Source organism: Stigmatopora argus, chromosome 12 (assembly GCF_051989625.1).
Source record: "Stigmatopora argus isolate UIUO_Sarg chromosome 12, RoL_Sarg_1.0, whole genome shotgun sequence".
NCBI classification, from domain to species: domain Eukaryota; kingdom Metazoa; phylum Chordata; class Actinopteri; order Syngnathiformes; family Syngnathidae; genus Stigmatopora; species Stigmatopora argus.
The window spans coordinates 5,151,655-5,176,851 of record NC_135398.1 but is presented as its reverse complement, the minus strand read 5'-3'; the positions used below and the strand labels follow the sequence as shown (position 1 = coordinate 5,176,851).

At 39.3% G+C, this 25,197-nt stretch overlaps 1 protein-coding gene across 3 annotated transcripts in view; it reads right to left on the bottom strand.

The window, feature by feature from the left end:
• tnr (tenascin R (restrictin, janusin)) overlaps positions 1-25,197 on the bottom strand; it is a 132,647-nt gene that overhangs the window by 3,196 nt on the left and 104,254 nt on the right. For 2 of the 3 annotated variants that reach the window (XM_077616238.1, XM_077616237.1), the window contains 11 exons: positions 24,615-24,881; positions 21,933-22,052; positions 21,581-21,724; positions 15,973-16,092; positions 13,695-13,838; positions 8,693-8,823; positions 6,890-7,022; positions 6,466-6,617; positions 6,270-6,366; positions 2,964-3,125; positions 1,887-2,050 (listed from right to left, as the gene is read on the bottom strand). In XM_077616238.1, coding sequence (XP_077472364.1) covers positions 1,887-2,050; positions 2,964-3,125; positions 6,270-6,366; positions 6,466-6,617; positions 6,890-7,022; positions 8,693-8,823; positions 13,695-13,838; positions 15,973-16,092; positions 21,581-21,724; positions 21,933-22,052; positions 24,615-24,881 — 1,634 coding nt within the window. The remainder of the gene's footprint in view (positions 1-1,886; positions 2,051-2,963; positions 3,126-6,269; positions 6,367-6,465; positions 6,618-6,889; positions 7,023-8,692; positions 8,824-13,694; positions 13,839-15,972; positions 16,093-21,580; positions 21,725-21,932; positions 22,053-24,614; positions 24,882-25,197) is intronic. The other variant, XM_077616239.1, reaches the window with a different exon arrangement.

The following is a 25,197-nucleotide window of genomic DNA, read 5'->3' as shown; positions in this document are numbered from 1 at the left end:
TCGGATATCTGAACAGCCTCACAAAGTTGGTGTTTGGAAATGACCTGCGTCTCACATTGATGGCGCTTTCATTTGAGTATATAGTTCTCAATAGGGTTCAGGTCAGGGGATGGCAGCAGAGAATCTCCCTAGTTTGTGTTTGAGTCGCTGATAAAAATGAATCAGTCTGGTTAAATGATCTCAAAGACAATATTTGAGACATTATAAAAAAAACATGCTATTTGCATTCAGAAACTCTGATTGTTAAAGTTCTGCAATTATTGTGTTTAATTGGAGGATGTTACAAAAATTATTAGCTATTTTGGACTATTTGTTGTATTTATTTTTGCAAAAATGTCACAGCAAGTAAAAAAAAAAATTACAGACAGTCTGGTCCTGCCCAAAAAAGGAATAAGCATTTTCATCCATTAATGTTTGTGTGTGCCACTTTGTGATTCCTTCCCATTTCTCAAAAGAACAGCGGGAAAGGGAACACAGAAGTACAGAACGCTCCTTAATTTTGTAAATTGGCATGACAAAGTCTTGGCAAACGGCTCAAAGACATCAGTGGCTTGTCAGGACGACCAGATGAATCCTCTTCACGCACCAAACATTGGCTGTGATAAAGTGTGTCCTTATCCCCTGCTCATAATTCACCTGCTCAGCCCAGGATGAATTCAATCATTTTGGAAAGCGCCATCCCCCCGGGGGACATTTTGGATCGATAAATATCAGGTCTCATAATGGGCGGACAACTGGCGGAGCCGTTACGGTCCTTAAGAAGTGTGACCTGTCGTTAGAGGGCCAATCAGAGCGGGCAGTGTGGAGTTTCAATCTGATTCACTTACCTAATTAGCCCCTGACTGGACTTTAGAAGTGCTTTTGACCCCTTCTTTTAGGTACGCATGCTTTTGAGGCTCTCAAGGGCACTTTGATCAAGACATTTTCAAAACCTCCACAGCTATGGAATTGACCATTAACCTTCCAGATGACACACTGCTACATTTACTTTTGCTTCTATCAAAATGAAAGACTACAAGTGCTATATTCTAAATCAAGTACATTTCACTGATGCGATATAAAATGATTACATGCAAAGGAAGTGTGTGAATTTACATTATATTCACTGTAATAGCTGGAACTGTATGATAATTTTCAGGTGGCATTGACGGAGATAAACGTGGACGCCAACGTGTACATTTATGAAATAACCTTAAAGCCATTACAACAAGAGAAAAGTTATTGATGTGTTTCTTTTGTTTTTTAGCTTGTGGCAGGCTAAAATAACATGCAATCATAATAATAATAACAATACCACTAATACTACTACTAATAATAATAATAATAATAACAATAATACTAATACTAATACTACTACTAATACTAATAATAATAATAATAATAATAATAATAATACCAATAATAATAACATAATAATAATGTGTGTTGAGGTCATGTAAAAGGAGTAAATTTTTAGAGCCACTCAGGTTGGTCTATGTGACTGTCAATGAATTTAAAAAAATCAGATTTTTTATGTCATTTCATGTCACTTTGATGACATGGTAACCAGTAACATTGCATTGACTTAATACAAGAAAAAGTGCCAATACAAACAACCAAGTGACGAGAATAAAAAGCCAAATATTTGTTTTTACAGCGTGACCATAATGGGCGAGTAAAAAATCGGAGTAAAAAAGCAGGTTTTACATCCTGCACTTAAAATCCTGTTAAATGTTCTGTCTGCCTTAACATGGATGCACACAAGCTTGTACAATAAATATTAATATTCATGTTAACCATATGCGGTTAAAACATTTGGATAGTAAAAGTTTTTACTATTCCAGCGATTTCATTAAGAGGTCGTCCCACCACTATTTAATGAAAATGGATTTTTATATTGAACTGACCTGACTGTGTCTGGATTCTCCATATTTCCCATTGAGGTTGGCCCGGTGGCAGTTCTTATACCACCAGGCTCCTTTGTAAGACAAGGCACAGTTAGTGACAGCAATGTCGTTGTCTCTGTCTTTAGTGGAGAAGGGTCGTCCCTGGTGGTAGCTCAGAGAGTCACCTGTGTCCGTCCACGGGAAAAACAAAGTGGGAGAAAGACAACTGTTAGTCGCCATGGTGACAGGGTACCTCCACTCAGTCCAGACATGGTAATTGCGGGGGTGGTTTAAAAAAAAAACAAAATGAGAAGATTATAATCATAAAAATTGCAAATTATGGCTGCGCTGCGCTGATTGCGAGGGGAAAAAAAGGACCGACAGAGGGAAAGGTTAAAGAAAAATGTCAAATGACGTCAAAGGAGACAAAAGTTTCCAACTTTTCCAATTCAACAGAAAGATAAGGAAACAAATACATGTATAAAATAATATATATAAGTAGAATTTACTGTATAGTGGTAGTTGACATACAATGCATATAATTGCTTTTTTGTCTGAAATAACAGTGAAACTATATGGCACATGTGTCAAAGAGGCGGCGCGGGGGCCAAATCTGGCCCGCCGCATCATTTTGTGTGGCCCGGGAAAGTAAATCATGAGTGCCGACTTTCTGTTTTAGGATCAAATTAAAATGAAGAGTATAGATTTATATTAAATTTCCTGATGTTCCCCCTTTTAAATCAATAATTGTAATTTTTTAATCATTTTTTTTCTGTGTTTTTAGTTCAAAAATCATTTTGTAAAATCTAAAAATATATAAAAACAGCTAAAATAACCATTGTTTTAGATCTATTAAAAAAACTGAATATTCAGGGCTTTTAATCCAGTTCTTTTAATCCATTTATTAAAAAAAAACTAAATATTATATCTAAAATGGTCCGGCCCACGTGAAATCAAGTTGACGTTAAAGCGGCCCACGGACCAACCCGAGTCTGACACCCTTGATCTAGATATACATCTAAAAATATTTTTTTTATTTGTTGCTATATGGTTTTGCTAAATCTGCAAGCATTACAAAATAAGTAAAAGAGCACCTACCAGCGGTACCGTTGTAGTCTCCTATCCTGAGCTTGTAAAGGTTCCTGGCATCTCCGAGGGAGAATTTATCATAATTGGCGTAGACGGACTCCTGCCCGTCCTTCATGTCAATCCTCAGCTCGTAGCGGCCTTGAGCGGACAGCCTCTGAATGTTGTCCAAACCTGCACAATACAGTGAAACATTGTGATTCTGAAGTGCAGAGAAACTGTCGACGGCGGAGAGTGTGTTCCAGAACTATCGTGTCGAAAAGGTGTTGCTCATGGTTTTAAGCCACAGGTGTCAAATGTGTGTTGAGCGTGTCAAAAAGATGCTGCTCTAAACTCATTTCATGGTAAATTACTTCTCAGTGCGACCCCAAAAAATTGGAAAGAGGCTTAACTGGATGGTGTATTTTTTGTTTAGTGACACTGGCAACGAAACTGTAACGGGAGGCATTGCATAGCATTTTTTTGAGACAGTCGTTTATCTCCAGATATCTCCTGTTCAGTAAGACAGGTGATAAGCGGCGTGTTGACCTGCGAGATCCGAAGTGCCGCCACGATTCAACTCCACCAAGGTTAAGATCCTTCATCAACGCCTCCCAACTAGAATTTTCTAAGATATAACACCCCCCAGAAAACAAAACTCAACTGATAAGAACGAGCAAGTCCACCGTAATATTGCAAAGCAAATTAAGGCAGACAGATTAGGGGGAAAAAACATACCTTGTCGTGAAAAATCTGAATCTAACGAAAACTAGATTGTCTTTAATTTGCATTGCAAAACATTATCAGAGTTATCAGCCTATGACATTTTTTTATTGAGCACTTTTCATGCTCTATTCCAAAAGCTCTCTGTTGCTTGAAACAGGAATTTTTGACATGTGAATGAGTTCTCCTCCAATAGCATTAGCAGTAAAATCACCTTGTCGGCTTTTATTACCGTCACTGCACACACACATGAATGAGAAATAGGAAAAAGGGGAAAATGATAGAATATAATTAGAATAAGCGGGCTTCCTCTGGATTATCGTGACAAAAGGAAGAGGGATGGCGCTGGACCAGCATTATTGGGGGCCATTTGCAAAGTACAATACATCACAATGAAGTTTCATCTGCGCATTTCTTACCCAGAGCCAATTCACAATTTCTTTAGCGACTACGGTTCGAGACTGTAAAATTTATCAGCATGTGGAATAGGCGATTAGTGTTAGCACTAATGACCGGCAATCTGTGCAAAGAAAAGTCAAGGTCAACTACTGGCGACTTTGCAGTTTTGGGCCATTTTGTCTGCAATTATGGGCAGAAAAAAATGAAGTACAAGTTTTTGAGCAAGAAGGAAACACTATCAAACAGCTGTATGTAGGTGTACTAAAAAAATTAAAAAAATCTTAACCTTTTATAGGGTTTGTCTAGGTCAAAACCTGACTGAAACTGTAAAACCTGTTATATTAAAATAGATCCTACTCTCGTAAGATCATAATAAACATCGGTGCATGTATATATTCCTGGCTGGTTTTCCTTGCTCTTGTCAATTATTAGTCCAAGAAAACATAACACAATCAATATGCCGCGACTTCTGACAAAATAGGAGGTGATCTCAAATCTAAATTTTTCTTGGGACTTTTAACCAGCAGAACGCTGACCTTTTGTGGACTTGAGCAGAACAGAGTCCACATTTGACAAGCGATTCCATTGGTACTGTCGTAAAATCCTAGAATTGGAGTCAAACTTCTACTTTTTGAGTGAACAGAGTTAGCTTGAAAGACCTTTCGCATGATAGGTTTGGAAATGTTTTACACCAGATTCCAGTCCGGACAGAACGTATTTCTTGGGAGAAATGAGCAGAAATGAGCTAATGCCAACTACTAGCAGTACCACGAGGCTCATCTTGAAATACAAATGCCTTAACTGATGGGTTTTCGAGAATTTGCAAAGAGAAAAGATGACTTGAATGTGGTCACAGAACAAATGGGGGAAAAAAGCATTCTGTAAACTAACGTTTCTGGATCTGCAATTCTGTCAGCTAGAAGCCAAAAGAGTTGTCTGGTTGCTTCCAACCGAGCAAAGAGATGCTCTACACCCTGAGGTGACATTAGGCTGCTTTTAAGAGAAAGAAGGGCAGAGGAAAAAAAGAAAGGAGACCTTAAATTGGTCTTAAGAAGTAAAGCAAGCGTGCCCTTGAAGTGGAAGTGGTCTCCAGTTGTAAAATGCCCTGGAAGGAACAGTCAGGCTTTTAGCTAGGAATCCAGAGATGAATATCTGAATCCAAAACATCCCCAATTCAGGTAGCCAAGGAAAACATGTGACTGTATCTTCTATTTGTTAATAAGAAGACAGCTTGACTTGGGTCTTGTTGTGCATCATATTTACATATTTCAATCACTGCTGCCACTTTGCTTGATAAACTGCGAGAAATGATTCATTCATACTGGCAGACAGCAATATCGCATTATCATTTCTTTTTGAGATTGAATTTTAAGACCTTCCCAAAGCATGTGGTAAAAAATAAAAGATTTTAGAGATTAGTGTAAATTGGAGAATGGTGTAAAAAATGAAACACAAATGTGTGCTTATCACTGATAGATGGATGCCTGCCAGAAAGCCTTTTTTCATGATGCAAAAAAAGTGAGAAGTGAGCATTGTAATGGATTCATAAGCCAATACTCCCTCTGGGTTTAGTTAATTTCTCTAATCAAGAAGCTAAAAAATATTCTGCTGAACTTCTTAATGAAATATTCATGTAATAATGTCTTTCAATCATCAGCAGCAAAACAAGAACACACAAAATGTGGCATTTCAAGGAAGGTGAGTCATTTGCACATTTCTTCATGAATATGATTACTGTTTCATAATGAGTAGTGGGCACCAAAACAGTGATTTTGTTTTTTTAGGAAGTACAGAGCAAAGAGATGAAAGAACCCAGGTGGGTTCTGCCATGTTTCCCCTTTAAAAAATATCAATGATTCAGAAGCTGATGTGGTTTTAGAAAACATTTTTTTCCACAAATAACAGTTTAGTGACCCAAGCCGAGTTCGATTTCCATTCATTTCTTAGCCAGGAGAGAAAATATAACAAAATATATAAATTAAGTGTATAATGTTATTTTTCACCCTTACATCGAAAACAATTGAGTGCATCTCAAAATATTCTCACCATGCACGGGATCATTGGAATAGTGATTTTGAAAGGTATTACATGGACTCATTTTATAATTGCTCAATTATATTTGCTTTTTTTTCATTGAAATAGCAAGGATTATTAAATTTGAGAAACTAATGTATGTGATTTTTTTGTTATTCCTAATTCAATACAGCCAGCACTTACCTAACCAAAATTCATCCTCCAGGTTTCCAAAGCCAACTCGATAGTCACTCCACTTCCTGGAAAAATCTGTCAGGCCATTCTGACGCCGCTGAAACACCTCATTAAAAAAAAATAGCAACCAAGACTTAACAATCAGTATGCATTGATGTGCTCTCTCACAAAATATCTTAAGGCATGAATGTGAACCACATCTTACAATCCAGCCTCCTTCATCCGTGCTCATGTCACAATACACCTGCACGCCTTGGCTGGGGTCCCTGTTGATATAAATGGTGTAGACGCCACTCATTGTCTCGCCATTCAGCAGGTGCTGGGCGCAATTCTGAGGCGTCGCAAACAGGCGACTCCCTGGGGAAGAGCAGAGGAGGACGAGATATATCCTTGAGAGGATTGGCGTGCATGCATGCCACCTGGAAATAAGCACTGGCTTAGACAAAAAGGGATTCGAAACATTCTCCCCCGCCAAACATGTGCTAAAACTGTATCAAATGTAGTTTTAGAATAATCAATAACATCCATGGCTGTACATTTGTAACTTAGGAATCTTCATCCCCGTAATGATATCAGCCACAAAAACATTTGAAACGCGTAAAGTGTGAACGCGAGCATCTTGAGTTCACCTGTGGTGAAAGTCGTGGAGACGACAGCGCTGGTATCGAGACTCCTCGCTGCCTGCAGCTTGACGGTGAACTCGGTGGTCTCAGGGAGCCCCTCTAGGCGAATCCATGTGTCTTCAGCATCCAGGATCAATTCCTAGCGTATTGGAATGTAGCCAATTTATTCACACGCACACAAAGTAGAAAATAATAGGTGTAAATGTGAGTTAAATGTAAGAAATCCGTTTTTTTTTCTAAACGCGCCACCAAGCGAGCCAGCACAGAGAAAATAAAACCTTAATTGTGTCCCTCGAACCACGCCATGTAAATCCAGGCATATACAATCTTGAACTTGAAGTCGCATGAAATATGAAGAAGGCCAAATGAAATATTCAACAAGTTTTGAAACAAAATATATATCGCCCATTTCTAGGCAATGTGTCAGTGTGAATAATGCAGGCGAGCAGCTGGTAAATGGTGTCTCTCTTCCGTCTCCAAGGACAGCGCCGGTTTTGAGGGTCAAGACAAGACGTTTACTGCAGGCGAAAACGAGAATGATGTACAACTTGAAACCCATCGTGGTGATGTTGTAGCGGTGGTTTACTTTGCACTCGGTCAGATGCCTGGCGGACATGCACTTGTCCTTGTGAATGAAGCGTGAAGTGTTATCTTTCCAGAGCAGCGCATCAAAAACACACGGCCATTACAATCCATTATGTTCCCTGTATGTTAATCAGATAAGCTACTTTGTTTAATTATAATAGTGTAAACTCTGAGGGAGCAGATATTTTCTCTAGAAATTGTTAAATAATTTATATATATATGTATGTATATGTATATGTATATATATATTTATATATATGTATATATACATATACAGACACATATATATACATATATACGTATACATATATATACATATATATACACATTCATATATATATATATATATATATACACACATATTCATATATATATACACCTACATATATATATACATTCATATATATGTATGTATGTATATATATATATATATTTAATTCCCATGGCAAAATAAGTAAAAGCCACACTATTTCTAAAATTTAATGTCAAATAATTGGCTGTAAAAAAATGTCCCCCGGGCCACAAGGAAAACCGATAAACTCCAATCTGTATTTTCAAAAGTGCCCAATGGTAAATTGGAGTAAATAAAATAAAAATAAAATCTGACATTTCATCTGAAAAATTAAGCCCATTCATAAGCAGCTCTTTTTTAGAATGGCCGTGTCTTTGTTCCCAGTCATTTTAGATTTTAAAAAATCAATGATAAATGTGGTAGAAGCTCACAGGGTGGCTTCCATTCATTCTTAAGGAATTTATATTTAATTGTGGGAAAAAATAGGCAAAATGAGTCTCTTTCAAAGTAGTTTTGATATACAATATACAGTGGCATGCTTGGGGCGTTTAACCTATCCCACAGGAGCAGTTCAAAAACTCCGAGAATTTTTAGGCCTATGTAAAGACTCCCTGGAGAAGAAAGCTAACCTTTTATACTGCCAACTGCTGCTTCTTTCATTAATAATGTATGTCTTTTGAATAGCCAATAGCTAGCGGAAGGTCTTGATGTCTCAGAGCGCAGCGCAGACACTACACACAATTCTGACTTGAATTTTGAACAGTGCATTTAGGAAGCTAAAGTCACCATTGCCTAAAAACACCTGCCATTCTCGTTGCAAAGAAACAATGAGTTCCATTGCATGATGAATTCATCACTACAAAGACTGTCATTTATTCTCAAAAAACGTGGCGAACAAAGCGACTGGAAGAAGGCATTTTTGCGATGCTTACTTTGCGGTTGCCGTCGGTTGACTTGTAGGTAAGCATGTAGTTGTCAATTTCAGAGATGGGTGGTTGCCAGGAAATGAGAGCGCTGCGGTGATTCACTTCGCTGGCTGTTAGGTTCACGGGAGCGTCCATGGCTGAAACACAAGAATCGGGGAGCACTTTGAGTAGTTGGACTTGCTGACATGACATGGAACAACTTGGGAGACGTTGAAAAGTTACACAAAGGTGAACACGCCAGTTTCTTCATCCAACGACAATCCCAATGTCAAATGTTGATAAAAAGCTACTGCCGAGCGATCGGTTATTCATGGAAACAGTTTTCCGACTGGGCATGGTATCGTGTGCGGTCTTTTGGTCGCCGTCTTTTGGTTGCCGGTCTTTTGGTCGCGGTCTTTTGGTCGCCCGGACCGCGACAACGGGCGACCAAAAGACCGGCGACCAAAAGACCGACGACCAAAAGACCGGCGACAAAACAAGGTAAAACAACACGGTCTACGCATCAATAAAAGCCAACAATGGCCATGAGCAGTTTCACTGAGCCGACGTGTGAGTGTATAAGAGTTTGTATGTACATGAGTTGTCCCCTTAGGAAGGTACGTCAGTCAGGGTCTTAAGTTCTCCAACAAAAAACAATAAAAGTCCAGGAAATTTGGAGCTTTTCTTTAGCCTAATAATTATTAGGGCATTAAGTATGACTAAATAGTAATTTGCAGTTTGTATTTAGGGAATTTGAGCAACGATTTAAATTGTAATTATCAATAACCTTCTGGGCGACCAAAAGACCGGCAACCAAAAGATCGGCGACCAAAGGACCGGCGACCAAAAGACCGGCGACCAATCGACCGTGTACCGCATGGTATATTGCCAAATGTAGCATGTTCCCACCTCTTGTTTTGTCGCAGACCAAACGCTGCAATGTTCAAATTTAAACGATTGTTGAAGAAAGTGAACGCAGCCATTTATGAGCCTTCCATGAATTAGAATAAATCAAGGGGAGCTCAAGGTCAGGTGTCTGTCTAATCCTCGCCTTGTTAATAAGAAAACGTGTGAGTCATTCGCGACGAGGCCAGATGCAGCAGACGATATTATCAGAGGCAGTAAAACGGTCGGAGCAGCTGCACCCAGCAAATGTCGCCTCACGGGCTGTAAATTAATGCCCTGGAAATGGGACACGGCGGGCAACATTTGACCGACCTGCCAATGTGTCATTGACGGATAATTGCTTACAAAAGGTTTCAAAGAGGCGACCGGGCGAAATATGGGCTGGATGAACTTTTTTTTCCCCAGGTCACTCGAGGACTATTTAAGGCATATTTTTTTCTTCTCAAGGAGCGGCGATGTAGAAAAAGAATCATTGAGTTTAACCTAAGCTGCTTCTGTTAAATACTTGAGACACATTGAATTTGGTCTTTTTTTTAAGACTGAAAATAGACTAGAAGGATGAAGCCATGGAAAACAAAGCTTGTGCACAACAAACTGGGAATTCTGCACTTTAACCGGAGCCAAATCATTTATGACAATCACCATACCTGTATAGCACAGGAACACAAACAAACAAATAGTTACTTTTCCAGTTATTTTTCATCATTTGCTACGGGCCAATAAAAACTGGGCCACTGCTTTAATCTGAAGTTTCTTTCTGAACATCAGGTTCTGGAATGTAACAAACAAGTAAATCTTAATCAGATTCGTAATGTACAACTAAAGTGCTTCCGACTTATGAGTAAAGTGAGCATTTCAAACTTTACAAGAGGCTGCATTTATTACAAATGTCCAAAAAATGACCCCCAAAAAATCAATACCAATTTTCGACTACATTTTCTTACATAAAGAAACAAATAAAAGTCTACAGAGCAATCGCAATCTCAGGCCTATTATGAACACCCCTCGGCAACGACGTGAGTGAAGTAGCAAGACTATTTTCCACATTAGCTCCACGTGCACGACTTCCTCAAAAGCAAACTGGCGATTGTCAAGGCCACACAAGTATTACTTCTTATTACATCACACAGAGTGCCAGTGGGCTCTGATTCTTGCGCACTGCACCCTTTCCGGAATGTCCAAATAAGATCAACCAGACGCAATTTGAAGCTTGATCTTACAAACTTTACAGTCGCCTAACAGATATTTCTCAAAATGCAAATGCAAACACCTCATCTGATTTGCAAGGCAAATTGAGCGGCACTTGATGGCCGGACAGGAAACAACCACAAGAAAATCAAGTCCTCCAGACAGTCTCTCTCATTAGTATGCGACCGGTGACAGCTCGGTCATTAGGCTACCTCAATACCTTCTCCCCGCATCAGGAAACGTAACATTTAAATAGAGAACAAAGGAAAACAGCGAGTTTAAGCGAGTGTGCCGACTCAATGGTTGTTTCTCAGATTTAAGAAAAAGAGTCGGCGGTTCTGCGGAAATCTTTTAATGCTTTCAAACCTTATTTAATCCCCCTTGAAGCTCATTTTTGCTTTTCCTGCCGCCATCTATTCCCACCTCACCCTAGCTTTGCTTCTCTATTGCACTCTTTATCTTCTCCATTTACTTCCTCGACACTGCCGTTCGGAGTCTACCGTCCCCTCCACTTTCTTATCTGACAAGCTTCCATTCTGGCCGATATGAGCCTGAAAATGAACCGGGGGTTTATCTCTGGCTCTCGTCTCGATGAAGCCTAGTGCCGAGATGATAGACGAGGAGGCGAGAGGGCAATATTTCTTTTCAATTAGGATAAATTGTCCACGAGCCGCAATTTCTTCATTTAGCTGTTTTAAATTGAAAGCATTGGCGCAGGTGAGCAGATGTTCTGTGGATTTGGCTTGGAAATGGATCAAGCAGAACGTTAACAGAGAGGATAAACAATGCTTGATGGAATGAACAGACAGAGAATTAACAGATGGGATCATTTGTTCTTGCTTTGGAAAATGGGATATTACTATGATGATTTTTTTTACTTTTTGTTTTAAGGCTATAAAAAGTACAGAATGGTTAACTTGGAATGAAATGAATAGATAGAAAGCCCAATGGGATATGCAAAGGTTTAAATAATATTAAGAGAATGTAACATTGTTTAATTTTGTCTTCTGTTCACTTTTAAAATTTGTTGACTTTTTAATGTATTTGCAATTTTTCCTGAGTTGCAGGTAAACTTTTTTATGTACTTTTTTTTTACTAATTGACAAAAAATAATAATAATATTAAAAGAGAATGTAACATTGTTTAAATTTGTCATCTGTTCACTTTTAAAATGTGTTGACTTTTTAATGTATTTGCAATTTTTCCCGAGTTGCAGGTAAACTTTTTTTTTTTTACTAATTCACAAAAAATGGTCGGGGTAAAAAAATGTTCTACAGTTTTACAAAAAAACGTTAACTGAAAGATGGCTATGATTATTTTTGGTTTGAAAATTTGTCATAGTGTGTGTCTGTGAATGTACAAAATGTCCTGTATTTAAGAAAATAATATAAAAAAAATTCAATGGGGAAAATAAAAGATCACTTAGTAAATTTAGGCAATTATAATACAGTGAGATAGTCTTTGCGACTGAGTTCGATCCACAGTGCAATCTGTCTTTCACCCAAATTCAACTAAGATAGGATACCAATTTGCAATGATTCTAAACACGACAAGTGTTTGTTCAAGGCTCTTGTTAATTCAAACAAGTTGTCTGATGTGGAATCTCGCTCCGGGAATGCTGACTATTCAACCCATAAGATTGTGCTGTGCTAAAGTTAGGCTCCCCCCTAGTGGTTCATGTCATCATCAAGACGGCTGGTTCTTGCGTGTGCCAAAATAGAAGAACCTAAGTTTCCCTCTTTTCTGTCAGAGAAGCCGAGGCGGAGCATCAATCCAACTTTTAGTTTTCCATTTTCAAGTCTGAAGAGGTATGAAGTGCTGAAGCGCCTGATGCATTAGGAAAGACTCCTCGCCTCCAACTGTAGAGCTCCTTCGACATTTGTTTTTTGCCTTCACTGTGAGCTTGTAAAGCGCCCGTATGGCTCTATGTTGTGTTTCTTTATCTCATTTATGTTTTCACATCTCTGCAGCCCTATTCTGGCATGTTGTCAGTGTTTGAGTCTCATCCCTCCTGCAGGAAGAGTTGTTTCTCCTCCGGGAATACTACGATCTTTGCTTGCTCACTTTTTCAATCTCCACCAAAAGTTTATAAAGTTGCAACTTCGCTAAAACATTTTTAAAAAATCATCAATGTGTTAAAGGTGGAGAGCAAACTATGTTATGGGAGTCTCGCCATATCTGTTTTTTCTCCCAAATATGGATAAAAAATTGAATTGACATTGCTTAAACACATTTAAATCACATTTCCAACAGATTGTAGAACACATGTGTCAAAGTGGCGGACCGGGGGCCAAATCTGGCCCGCCGCATCATTTTGTGTGGCCCGGGAAAGTAAATCATGAGTGCCAACTTTCTGTTTTAGGATCAAATTAAAATGAAAAGTATAGATGTATATTAAATTTCCTGATTTCCCCCCTTTTAACTCAATAATTGTAATTTTTTAATCATTTTTTTCTGTGTTTTTAGTTCCAAAAATCATTTTGTAAAATCTAAAAATATATTTAAAAAAGCTAAAATAAACATTTTTTTAGATCTATAAAAAACTGAATATTCAAGGCTTTTAATCTAGTTCTTTTAATCCATTTATAGAAAAAAAATCTAAATATTATATCTAAAATGGTCCGGCCCACGTGAAATCAAATTGACGTTAAAGCGGCCCCCGAACCAACCCGAGTCTGACACCCCTGTTGTAGAACATACTTCAGTGTCTATGGCATCAGCTCACGTCAGCGACTTACAGAGTTTTACACCCCGACTCATCCAAACTCATGACGGCGCAGTAACGCTAGTTGTTATTCCTCAAAGGATGAAGAATATATGCTTGTGAGTTTGTCTATGTTGCTCCACCATATGCGTAAGAATAATTGTGGTTTAAACAGCCACAACTGGGCAACAAGATCTACCTGAAAAAAAAATGAGATAGAACTGGGCCTACGTGTTTGGAGGTTGGTGATGACTGTGCCACTGGTCAGGGGTCCTTTTGTGGCATATAGAGCGATTGAGTAGGAAGTGCTGGGCTTCAGGTTGGAAAGTTGGTGCTCTTGCCTGTTGCCCTCGACGAGGAATGTATCGGCAGTCACTAAAAAAAATACAAGGGAAACTCCTTAAATAAATACATTTGAAATACTCATTACATGGCATATTTAATAAGAAGACAGTCTATGAAGACAGTTGAAAACAATGAATTAAAAAAAATCTTTAATCGTCTTTAATAAATACACATATTACAAGATTTGTCAAAAAATCTACATTTACACGCTGGTCTATGAATGCTTTAGTCTGCATACTGACATTGAGCTCAGCAATAGCGTACCATTTTATCGAGGCAGCCATGTAGCAGAAATAATGAAAAGTAGGCATCCCTTGACATTTGTTTTCTGGCAGTTCATAAAAATCCGGCAGTGACTGATGGTTTGGCACTAGGGACTTTTCACTTTGCGACAGCTCTATCAGGTACGCTGTGTTACATAGCACAAAATTTGCTTCTGGTATACGTTATTGGCCGTCTGGGCACAAATGTCATTATCTTTATGACAGCAGCTTGCATTACAAATTGTTTACTTACTATTGTAACAAAATCAATTCTTTATTCGACCGGTTATCCTTCACATCTCCAGTCATTTAAATAATTGATTAGAGCACAATTAAATGGTGGAGGTCACGGCAGAGCATCGTGATTATCTAAATGCTAAAGGTTAATGACTGCCGACGGTGGCAGTCAAGAGAACATTGTGCATGTCAAGTGGTTTGCAGCTAGTTTTGCTCCAGTGACTTGGCAAGCCTCCCATGGTTCAGGGAGCAAATTATAAACAGACCCTTAGAGGCCAAGCAATATGGCTATCGTTCACCTATCTGGATCAGGCTGTCATACGGTAAGGACACAGGCGGCATTGCGAAAAGAATGCTCTACTCTAACTGCATTATTTTTTTATTTTTTTTGGCCCGGCCTTAAGTTCAAGCAAGCATGATGAAGGATGGCAAGGGAAAGACAAATGGCTGTGTGTTCTCTCGGAGGATGCGCCACACTCTTGATGGGAAAAGCCTTGGTGTTTGCCTATTGTATCGCATCGGTCTTCTGACAAGGTGTACAGTCAAGCTCACCGTGTCCTACATTACTCCCGTCTTTTCATTGTGTTCACTGTGTTTGGCTCCTTTTTTTTTCCTTCAAATTCATATACAGTGGTACCTCGTGGTACGACGAAAATTTCGATCGAATAATTCGCTTGCGATACGATTAAAATTTCGAGATGCGACCAAGCCAGGTGGCCATGACATGAGAGGCTGTTTATCATTGTAGCGCACTGTCTTTTTTTGCCGCATCTCTTTCGTGTATAACTACTATATCTACGAGGACTGAATGATTTATTCAGACAAGTTTCGACCAGGAAACGCACAACGCGCATGCGCGGGCAAAAAGAGGGCTTTCTGGGTAATGAAGTATACTTGTGCACACAACACCCATAGGCAATGGCACCCTTTCTCAGAATAAAACTTCATTACCCACAATCAATACGTGGGTAAGCTCAGCTATTGCATTTCCTGTTATTCTTTCTAAGGAAAGAAGCTCCCGCGATCGTTCTTTAAAGACTATTTGTCGTTGGCAAGTGGTCATGCGTTATCCTATTGTGAGGACATTTGAGTGCATCATTTTCGGAATATTTTGAAGGGAATACAACAGCAAACAGTCCATCGATAGCGAACGTGAGGGTGGAGGCGTGGCAAACCGCTAACCCGGAAAACGAAGGTAACAAAAGACAAAACTAGAATTCAGTTTTGTGTAAAGTTACATTAAACGTATGTTTGAGTGTCTGTATATATTTATCCAAGTTAATTTAAATTTGTTTGTTCGTTTACGAGTGCCGTGGATAAAGTCCCCCCGAACAGCCCCCCCTCTGCCTCCGTGTGTGTCGTTGTCTCTCCCCTCCGCGAAATGCGTCTCATTTTACATCTATTAAACACATTTTATTACTATTAAACCACTCGTTATTTATTACTTTGTCAATATATGGCGAATTAGAAGAAATAAAACATTTTTTCCAATCCAATATCCTGTTTTTGGTGTTTTTTCAGAGGGTTAGAACAAATTAATTTGTTTTCAATTCATTTCAATGGGAAACGTTCGCTCGAGTTACGAAAAGCTCGACATACGATCTCAGTCTCGGAACGGATTACGATCGTATGTCGAGGTACTGTAATAGTTTTGAACAACTTACCCTGGTTGTGCGTGAGAGTCAGCACATAATTGTCGACTATAGACATGGGTGGGTTCCACCTCAGCAGGGCTCCTTGTGGAGTGATGTTGAGTGCAGTCAACTCTGATGGCATGTCCATGGCTAAAATCACAAAAATTGGTTAGTAGTATTTCCAAATGACCCATTTCACAGCTACCACACAAAAAAAGCTACACTAATCAAAAGGCATGTCACGATCCCTTCAGGTAATAAACTTTCAAAGGCCACGCAAATGTTTGTTCCCAATTAAATACAGTAGGGTGTTATTTTGCCTTTGACATCCACATGTGAGTGGTAATTACAGACTCCCGGCCATTTTGGATAAATACTGCTCAATAAAGAGAGCACATCTTCCTCAAAGTGAAATTCGCAGTAAAATATGCAGCCGATGTTCACCTCAACCTTCTAATTTCGTTCTCAGACAGCTGGACATGCCAGTGCTGAATTAAAATTTAATTAAACCTACGACCTCGATGTTTCGGCCCCAATTCCCCACTGGGGCGTGTTTTTGTACACAATACGGAAAATGGCAGGCAAACACGGGAAAAACGCCAGTGCTATACGATTCTGTTTGTTTAAAGTAATTAATAGTGTCCTGTTGTCATGACAATAGAAAAAAAAGTAACTGTTCGTAAAGATACTGTGGTGACTGGAAGTTCTTATCGCTAGGACAGATGAGTAGACCTGAACAAAGTCATTACTTTAATTGCCAAAAGGTTTAAGCAAATTATGCGGAGGCTTATTCAGTCAATTAGATTTGCAATGGGGAATACATAGAGCGAGACCAGGAGAAAAAACACACACACACACACACAAACAAGGCAAGTCTTTTATCTAGGTCTCTGATAATCCAATCATTTTGCTCCATCTTCTGATTGCACTTGTGAATCACAAAATGCAGTTACGGTTTGTTTGTGAAGCAAAGAGGTAAGCAGATAGTCCTTGTATTTAAAAATAATTTTTGGCAGCATGAGCTGTTAGTTATAAGTCAAGAGATGTTTTTTTAGGGTGCAATGAAAGATTCTGTAGCCTAAGTATCAACAGCTAAACATTAGAACTGAAGATAGGATTTTAGCAAATTGAGCAAATCTTCGAAAAAAGACCAACACATGCACACGCACACACATTACATATTTTCAGTCACCAGAGATAGGCCAATAATAATTTGGAGTACTTTATGTATGAAGAGATTGTACAGTTTATATGAATGTAAACCTGGCAGTTTTTTTTTCTATAAGCAGTTTGAGTCCTAAATATTGAATCCAAAACGTAATGCCATTTAGCAAGCGATACTTGGGTTACCCTTCGCAGTGATCCACTTCAGTATGCCGACTACACACTCCTGTCCTTTGATTTAAATTTGTGTTTCTTGTTTGCTCGTCCTGTTAGCACACTTCACTGTAGTGTGACGTGCTAATTAATTGGCAATTTAGAATAGCTGTCCCTCTGGTACAATATGATGTCACAGTATTTACGTAGTAGTTGATGCAGATATCCCCAACGTGCCCTCACAAACAAAACGTTCTAACATAGTAACAACAGAACTTGATGGATAGAAACGCATCTCATACATTTCATTTTTAAAAATATTGAGATTACATAAGAAAATCTTTGAAAAGAAAAATGACAACATTTAATCGCAGTATTACCTCACGATTTTCTCCATTAACATCAATGTGTTTAGATTGTGATTACAGGTCATGAAAGTGTGAAACTTTTCAACTTTTGATTTCCAAAAGTGTATACCTTTCCTTTTCTTTTTTAAAACTGCTATGTAAGTACCATTCAGACAAATGTGAATCCATCACAATCTGACATCTCAAGCTTTGCAGTTCTTGTAAGCATATCATTCCCGAATTGACATCGACTTGCATTGCAAAATTGCCACCTGGCAAGAGATTTTTCTGTCCAATTCAATTCCAACATTTTCCTCGATTTATGCTGCAATACATGTCAATTTTGATGCTTCCTGACAGTCAACACAGCTGAAGGCCAATGGATGAAAACATAACCATTGAAAGGCAACGCTGGAATAAAGTGCATGTCAAACTTCACTTATACCATTAAGGATGGCGGCAAAAGGTTACTTTTCTTACTTATTAATCACTTTATGGTACAATTCGAACATACCATCGCTTCCTGGCACGTTATACCATTTTAATCCGATTGTATGTGGCAAGCTATGATGCACTGAGTGCATTTTTTTTTAAACTCGAGCAAAAGGCTGTACTGATAAGTCCTTGGCTTGGCCAGGAACGCACAAGCTGTCCTCATTTGCTATGAGGTCATTCTAATTTGTGCAGCACCAGTGGCCATTATGTGGAGCAGAGAGGAAAGAGACAATATTTCTTGGGTGCGACCTGTTATTACTTTAAAATATGCAACAGCTAACGTGAATTTTCCCGCATGCAGGTCTTTACTTCAAATGACTGAGACAGTGTGAGATTGAATAGCAATGAGTTAAAATGACAAGTGCTGGTTGTTTGTGTTGTTACACTCTACGATTGGCTGGCAAGCAATTCGTAGCAATATTGCCTGTCTATTGCCAATAGCTAGCTGGGATATGCTCCGGCACCCCCTGACCTTCGTAAAGATAAGTGGAATGGAAGATAAATGGGAAGATAGTACAGGGTTTGTCATTACCGGCGATTAATCTTCTTTTGATCACATCTCAGATGGATTATTGGAATAAATTTGCCACAGCACTATCACTATCAGTCTGAGCATATGAATCTTAATTTAAGACAAATATGTGTTCGTTCTAATATGCAATGACAAACTGTAACAGAGTGTTGCTAATTTCAACAAAGAGATGTTTTAAGTATAGATAGTACATCTAAAAACCAATGGGATAGGAAGGAAGATTGGTCAGATTAGGGAAAAATGGACTGAGCAATATCAAACCTGGTTTCCCCAAATATATTTTCTATCGTTCTACGTGTATCGGGATTGAAATTTGCGTGGATTTGAACCTGTAGGTGTTCTTTGTGAAGCTGATAAATTAGCCAGAGTGTAATGGTCTTTTCAGAAGAGATCATTTATTAAAGGTCCTGACATTTTGGGTATGAGCACATTGTTAGTCTTTAAACATCTCATCACAGAGTCCATTTACTCTCAAGCCAAACTGTCGTTTGCCAAATGCCACCACTTTTAGTGCTGAGCAGCAAAATGAAATATGGCTCACTGATTTTCTTTCCCAATTATTATTTTATCTCATCGGATAATTAAAATAACTTCACATTTTTCCTGCGGGCAATGATGGATAACTATGGTAAAATGAAATAGGTTGGTGTCAAGAAAAGACAGATTAAAAGATCCGGGGTAAGGGAATGTTATTCATCGCTTCTTACTAGCTCTAGCTCGACTGCACTTTTCAGGGTAACCCTTGTAACCATACGGGCATTGTTTGGGTCGCGTAATAGAAGTGTAAGAGTGCACAACAAAGCAGAGATTACAGCGAGCAAAAGGCTAAAGAATGACGTCTTTCAGCCTTTTGCCCCGATTTCAATGAATTTTTGAACATGGCTTTTCTTTGCAAATCATTACTCATTGACATGCAAACACACTTTCTGCTTTCCTCCTCACACACCCAAGATTATGCATCCACTACATGGAGCGTGTTAATCTTATGGAAAAGGAATTCTTGGAACGAGAAGAAGTGCGCTCCATATTTCTCTACTTTGGCGTTAAAGCGCACCCTGATGCCCAATTCCGATTGGAAAAACAATCAGAGGTGAATTCTCCTTTTCCAGATGGGAAGAAAGAAAAGGGAGATTTTTTTTGAGGGAAGCAGTGAAGCGCAGGGAGCAGGAAAGTGGGCAAGGAGGTGAAAAGATTCAAGAGGCAAGACGTGGAGCGAAAGAATAAAGAGGAGAGGCCGCAGCAAGATGGACTGCAGAATAGCTTACCAATTACGAGGTCAGGGGATCGACATTTTCATCTCTCGCCACAATGCCAGATGCCTGCTGTACCCTTTCATTTTGCCTGATATGGGTGTTTTGTCTGTTGTCTCTATTTTATTTCTTCCAACCCTGAGCTGAAGTTCATTGCGGTGAAATCGGATTTTTCTTATTAATATATTGCAACATGACCAGTTGTTTTGAGAGAAGGCACATGAATTTTTTCCATCAAAATACACAACGATCCAATGATGACAGCCACCTCCCAAACACTGCTTAGAACTCTGCTCCAAAAAATGAGAGTTTATAATGAACACCAACCTCTGTACTCAATGGTTAATTAAGCTTTTACATATGAAGTTCAGTAATCATTTGGATCCCATTGCAATTCCACAATTTGGGGTATAATGTATAGATAATTGCAACCGTATCAAAATGCTATTTGATATTGAACTATATATGAACTATATTCCAAGATGGGGCCGTTCACGCGGCAGCCAGTGGCAGTAGCTCTGTACACTTATGTTTTTCGTGTTTTACAGCCCTTCTATCTTTTTTTAATTACATTTTAATATTTCTTAATACATTCCTTTTTACTTTACTTTGTACTTTATACTTTTTACTTTAATGTTTTTACAACTTTCTTTGTTCTGTTAGCCTGGCTTCTTTCGGCTACTTCCTTCTTTGGAACCATTCAGCCATGCCTACGCTGTCATACACATGGGACTAGCTGTTACAATACGCAGCAGAAGGAGCAACACCTCAATGCCGCTGGAAAATCGGAGCTGGACAAAAGTGCCAGGAGAAGAAGCGACGCTTCAGACCAACCATTCCATCATGGGATAAGATGGGAGAGCTGTCGGCGCTTACCAGGCCGGAAACGGAGTCGAGGGGTTCTACTCTGCTACTGTTGATTCTTCAGCTCCAGACCACTGAGGAACTGTGCGGCTAAGCTTGGAAGAGTGACTCTGCATATTCTCTACCTCGGTCACAGTTTGCAGAAGTTCCCCATCTTGTGGAAGACTTCCTGTGTGTGGTTCCAGTTTTTGTCCAACGTTACGTCTTTTGAGTCTGTATCCGTTTTTTGCTACAGCAACCAAAATGGCACCGTTCAAGTGGCAGCCGGTGGCGGTATCTCCGTCCACTCTTGCTCGTTTTGTGTTTTTGCTGCTTTTCTGTCTTAATGATTTGATTTGGTGATTCTTAATGATCCCATTTACTTTGATTTGCTTTGTACTTTTGCTTTTGCTTTGTTGTTCTGCGGCCTTTGCGACTGTACTGTCTAACTTATAACTATGACTATTCTTGCTACTGTCACAATAAAACTTCCCGAATACGGGATGAATAAAGTTATCCAAATCCAATCTATATTTACTTCCTGAATGAATGAGTATAAAAAACATGAAGTAATGATATTTGTGACCGAGGCGCTGACCAATTTGCTATTGCGGTGACATCTGATTTTTCTTATTAATATATTGCAACCAGTCGTTTTGAGAAAAGGTACATGAAATTTTTCCATCAAAATACAAAATGACCCAAAGATAACAGCCACAGATAATTGCAACCATATTAAAATGCTATTTGATATTGAACTATATTTGCTTCCTGAATAAAAACATGAAGACGTAATGATATTTGTGACCTCTTTTTTGTATCTTTTTCAGTTGACGTGATGTGCGTTTCCCTACCCGTGAAGACCGAGGCGCTGACCAATTTGCTCTCTTGGCTCCCCCTGACAGCGTTTAAACTGATCTCATACTCTGTAGCAGGGAACAAACTGGACAAGGTATAGTTTGTCACATCGCTGTCAATCACAACGCTGTCCACTCGACCTGCGGGGAAGACGCACAGAAACTCCGCTTTGTCTCCATTCCCAGCTTGTCGTGTACAATATAAAATGCATTTATTATTCAATCATAGCAAAAGAAGGCTAAATGATTTATGGCTCTAATTTAAAAACTATAATTAAGATTCATTGTTAGAGGATGAGGCTATTATAGGGTGCCAGAAAATCATATTAAAATATGGTAAATTAAATACCTCTGTCTGACTGGTAGGAGAGCTTATAATATTCAAATGGGGCCAGTGGTTTAATCCAAGAAATGGTCACGATGTCCTCAGCCACAGCAGACACCGTCATTTGCTTGGGTGGATCCATACCTATAGGATAAAGCAAAGTTTGTTTAAAAAACATTTATTTACTGCAACAGATGTCGAAGTTAAGGGTAGCAGTGGCGGGCCGTCAGGGCCTTCAAGACCTTCTCTGCTGGCCTAAGAAATATCTGTATAGCTCCAGTATTTGTATTTAATCATTAAATGCTGCTAGGAAGTGGATTTTACCCGTTGAAGGCGCTACGAGAAAATGCACGGACCGCCACTGAAGGGTAGTATACCTTGATGAAATGATATGGTTTCACTGAAAGTTTTGACATTGACAAAAAAGAAATATTTCTCTCTTCTATTGGAAGTTTTACAGTAAAATTTAGCTGACATGCACACTTTGCTTTTTACCTGGACTTTTTTTCCCACTCAATTGCAATTATGTTATGATTCTTGAGTGCTAAAGAGGGAAAAGACGAGGTGTTTGAAAAACTGGTCATTCAGAGTCTGCGTGAAACAATTTGAGGGCCACTTCTCAATCTTCACTCCGACAGTATAATTATGATTCACCTATTGGGCTCTCGATATATTAAAACCGAGGTAATGTATCCAGACAAAAACTCGCAGCAAGTGTACAGGCATTTTTGCACCAAAATATCCAAAAGGTGGTTGAAGAAATGAAAAAAGAAAACACTTGTCGGAAAATAGTTAGTCAAACAGTATGCATAAACAAACGTGTCAATTGCCTGTGACAGCCAATGCGAGCGCACTCCATACAAAAAACATAATTAACATTATGGAAAGTGCTCCCTACTAATCCACAGGAGATTTCTTCCCTCGCTGACAATTTGCTTAAAAGCATCTACGGAGTCTACTGAAATACTGCGGAATGGGTTACGGCGGCGACAATGTGTGCAAACAATTCATCTGACGGCAGTTACTTAGCTATTATCAGTACCAATGGAAAAAAGAGTCGAAGAGATGGTGGTAATGAGGAAGAGATTAAAGAACTTGCTAGGGGAAAGCAGTAGCACGGGCAGCACTTCAAATCAAAAGAATAATGACTAGTATTCATGAGAAGAAGGGGTAATTTATAATTTCTGCCTTTGAAATTATTTCATTTCCACTTGGCTGGAAAAAAAGCAGCTTTTTTAGAAAAGCTGTGCCCGTTCGGGCGTGGTTATCTTACTAATTACGTTTGCTTTGGTAAAGGTGAAACTCACATGCTTGTTGTTTATTATTTAATGAAGTGTCCCTGAGAGACGGGAATGGTGTCGATTCAAATATATTTTAAAAAATACAGTTTTTAGGGAAATGTCTCTAGTGCTTCACTTTCCATTTGCTATGTGTAAGACAATTAATGATAATGAATAAAGGGCCTCCACTGATGATTTATTATTTGTACAAATACTACCACAGACAAAGAAAAAATGAAAGGGAAGACAACTATCATAAATGACAAATAATGAAAAAGCTGAAAGTATTTAAGTATGCAATTTATGAATTGCCTAGACTTCTGAAGATGGAGAACATAACGTTTTACGTTATAGTACTCTGCTAGATTTCAGCACAGGGGCATGTGATTGAGAGTATTAATGACATCATGAAGAAAGGCAGGCAATATGGGATAACATAACAAAATGTGCCAATAGGTCAGACAGCCACTTCCTGCAAATACTAGCTTTAAATTTACATTTTCTCTACCGTTACACATCCGAAAAAAGGAATTCAATGTTTTTCAAATTGCGAAAAATTGAGTGATTGTAACAGATATAGTGCGTAATTAACATACACTTTGTACGCGGCCCGTTTGTCCCTCCTGGCTTGCCGTCAGGTCAGAGCAGCTACAAGCAATCCTTGATTACTTCCTGATGTGGGTATTTAAGCACCACGCAAATGGTTAGTCATTGTCGGATCGTTCCTGCATGACACTGCGTAAATTCCTGCGTGACACACCACTTGTCACAGCATACATTGCTACAAGGTATTATTCCCCATACTCCGGTTCTGTTACGTTTTGGGATATACAAGCCCTTGTTATTTTGTAAAGCTTTTGAGTCATTAAAGCTACTGTCATGAGAACTACACGCCTCGCCTCCCCTTGCTTCCCCGCAACTGGGTCAGAATCTCCCCGATCGCGCCACGACGCAGCGGCGCGATCGTAACATAAACTTCCTTCTTACGGTGGTCTATCTATTCAATTCTGAAGAGATATGGACGTAAGCAGTTTATTTTTAAAATGTGGCCACCAAATATTGCTGAGAATCTGCTTATTATCCATGATCCGCCATTAATCCCAAAATTTTCTATAGGGTCATCCGTCCATCTCAGAATGCATAAGACATACTTTATACACAGACAATGATTCATATTCACGTCAATAGTCTTCAACCTAATAAATATGGATCTTCAATGAATCTGAGGCCCAGCACATAGCAACATAAAATACTGCATTATTTCTATGCAAATTGCAGGTGTGTTTTAACAAACGGTGTTGAGCTCTAGTTCATCGACAGCTTGCATTGTTGCGGGAGGTTAATTCTGTTTTACATAAGACCAAATGTAATCATTGAGTTCATTCTTTTTATGGGCTTTTTCCCCCCATCCAATCGGGCCGCTAACCTGTTGTGAGTGATGCCATAATAGGCTCAGAGGTGACATCTCCCTGTATTGTGATCAGGCTGACGGTGTACTGAGTGGAGGGAAGCAGCCCTTGCACCAGCGACCTCGTTTTGGAGCCGTCCAGGGTCACCTTAGAGGTGTCGGTGCCGTCAGCAGAGCTGTAGCTGAGGATGAAGACGTCAGCGGGCGGTGCTGGCGAGCTCCACGCCGCCAGCACCGAGTCGGAAGTCACCTCGGACAAGTAGAGGTGGGAAACGGGCCTGATCCCTGCAGGAATATGGATTAAACGTCGAGAGGGAGTCTGCGAGTCGAGCTGACGGCGGGGCAGAGCGGAGAAATAAATAAAAGGTGTCGTCAAAGATGGAAATGGAGAAAGAAACCTTGGTGGTGATGGATGGAAGGACGCGGAGGGCAAAATTAGCCTTGGGTGAGATTTTGATCCGGCAGACCAGAAAGTCACGAAGATGTGATGATTTAATCGCTGGTACAGAGCAGAGGCTAATTGGATGATGTGCCATAAAGATGAAGTTGTGATAGGATTGATCATGAAAAGAAAATGGAAAAAAGAGATGATGGGAGCAGA